We start from the raw sequence: 1789 nt of genomic DNA on the forward strand, positions 1-1789 counted from the left end.
GCAGTACAGATGGCTGGAGATGATGTGGGCTTGCCAGAAGACCTTCAGAAAATGGTGGCAGAAGATCAAGAAGAAGAAGAAGACAAGGAGTCTTTTCTTGGCCAGTTGCAGAACCTCCAGAACATGGATATGGATGCTATTAAAGAAAAGGCTCAAGCCACTTTCACTGAAATAAAGCAGACAGCTGAGCAAAAATGTTCTGTAATGTAAAAGGCAAGGCACAGTTTTGTGAACCATATGAATTTAATATTGCATCATTGGGGCTGCTGGAGAGGGCAAGGACAATTAAGGGAATACCACATAGTTCCACAGCAATGTGTGTAAATATGAGGGAGAGAGACTTCTAAACCTCTAGGTGTTCACAAAATTAGGTGAGTTCCCTGCTTTCATGGCTCAAAGCTAGAAATAATCATCCGTTTTTAATATTTTGTTTTCCCATGGTAGAAAAATATTCCTTTTTTAAAAAAATGTATTTTTCATAAATAAAAAAAGTCATCAATTATTTTTTCACAAACTTTGTGTCTTGTTCCATAGTTTGAAAAGGCTTATAAAAATATCAACATAATTCTTAAATGATTTATTATTAGCAAAACGGGATGTTTCAAAAAGGAAACATTTCTCTAATCACCCTAATATTGTTTCAAGAAAGCAATCACAAAAAAATGTTCGAGAAAAATGAAAGTTGGGTCACTTCAAACCAAAAGCATTTTTACAAAACTTTTTTTTTCCCAGTAGCTGTGATTGAAATTTCTGGGGGACAAAAACTCTTCTGATCCTAGAACTGTTCAGAGAAAATACAGTGATTATGGAGTGAGTGAAAGATTGGGGGTTGCCAGGCATATGGAAAATGCAAACTTTCTCATGATGTTTTGATTAGCTGGTTTTCAATACCGACCTAGAAGCTGAACCTGCTATTACAGAAGTAGACTTCTTGACTGACGTTTGTGCCAAATTATGTGAGTTTGCAATGAAGAGAAATATCAAGCCTACGCTATGATGAGAACACTAAATTGGTTTCTTTTGATACCTATTGAACAAGGAAGAGGCGCTGTAGAAATGCACAGAGTGATGGTGTTTGGTAGACCTGTTATCCCCCAAAGTGTTGAGTGAGTAGTACAACTCACTAGTTCACCTTGTCCTCTTGCAGTCATACTTTTCCTTCATCATCTTATATACATGTGTGTGGGCAATGAATTGGCTTAGAAGCTGGGATATGCCCATGTTGGCCGTGAGATCCACTTCTTCCACCTCCTTTGAGATGGCCCTGCCAATGCGTCTCATGCCTTTCTGTAACCAAAAGATCCTTTTGTTAACTGCAATAGAATAGACTTTGGTTCTCTTAAAATATGTTGCATACAAATCCCCAAATAAAGAAGCATAGTCAGGTAAAGAAAAGCAGCTGTCTGACATGTAGAGCAAGATTCACATAGAATTTAAGTACCAAAATTCCCCTTTTATTTGCCTAAATCCAAGAAGGGATTTACAGAAACTCCTTCTAAGCTACTCGGTTACCCATGACCCCCCAGGTGCCTACCTTTTCTGTCAGGAAATCTACTTAGTCCTCTAAAGTTTGACTACAGTGCATATCCAGAGCTGTTGCCATCTTGGCTGACCTCAGCCTTCGGGCACATATTGCCTGTCTAAGGCTGCTTGGGTTCACAGACTAGGCCTCCCTGAGAGGCCCCATGTAATAAGTGTGCTCCGAGTACCCTTAACACATGCCAACAGCGTTGACACACTCAGCCACATTCCTTTGAGTAAATGAGAAACAAACCCTTTGCGGGTGGGA

The 1789-nt window shown here is 39.5% G+C and overlaps 1 protein-coding gene across 2 annotated transcripts in view; it reads left to right on the top strand.

Moving 5' to 3' along the window:
- The window catches only part of CPLX4 (complexin 4), a 30487-nt gene extending 30104 nt beyond the window's left edge, over positions 1 to 383 (top strand). Inside the window, exon 4 of one of the 2 annotated variants that reach the window (XM_019518323.1) lies at positions 5 to 383. In XM_019518323.1, coding sequence (XP_019373868.1) covers positions 5 to 210 — 206 coding nt within the window. In that variant the 3' untranslated portion in view covers positions 211 to 383. The remainder of the gene's footprint in view (positions 1 to 4) is intronic. The other variant, XM_019518322.1, reaches the window with a different exon arrangement.
- The last annotated feature ends 1406 nt before the right edge of the window (positions 384 to 1789 follow it).

The sequence above is a fragment of the Gavialis gangeticus genome, unplaced genomic scaffold (genome assembly GCF_001723915.1).
Source record: "Gavialis gangeticus isolate Ggan-Ray unplaced genomic scaffold, GavGan_comp1, whole genome shotgun sequence".
NCBI lineage: Eukaryota > Metazoa > Chordata > Crocodylia > Gavialidae > Gavialis > Gavialis gangeticus.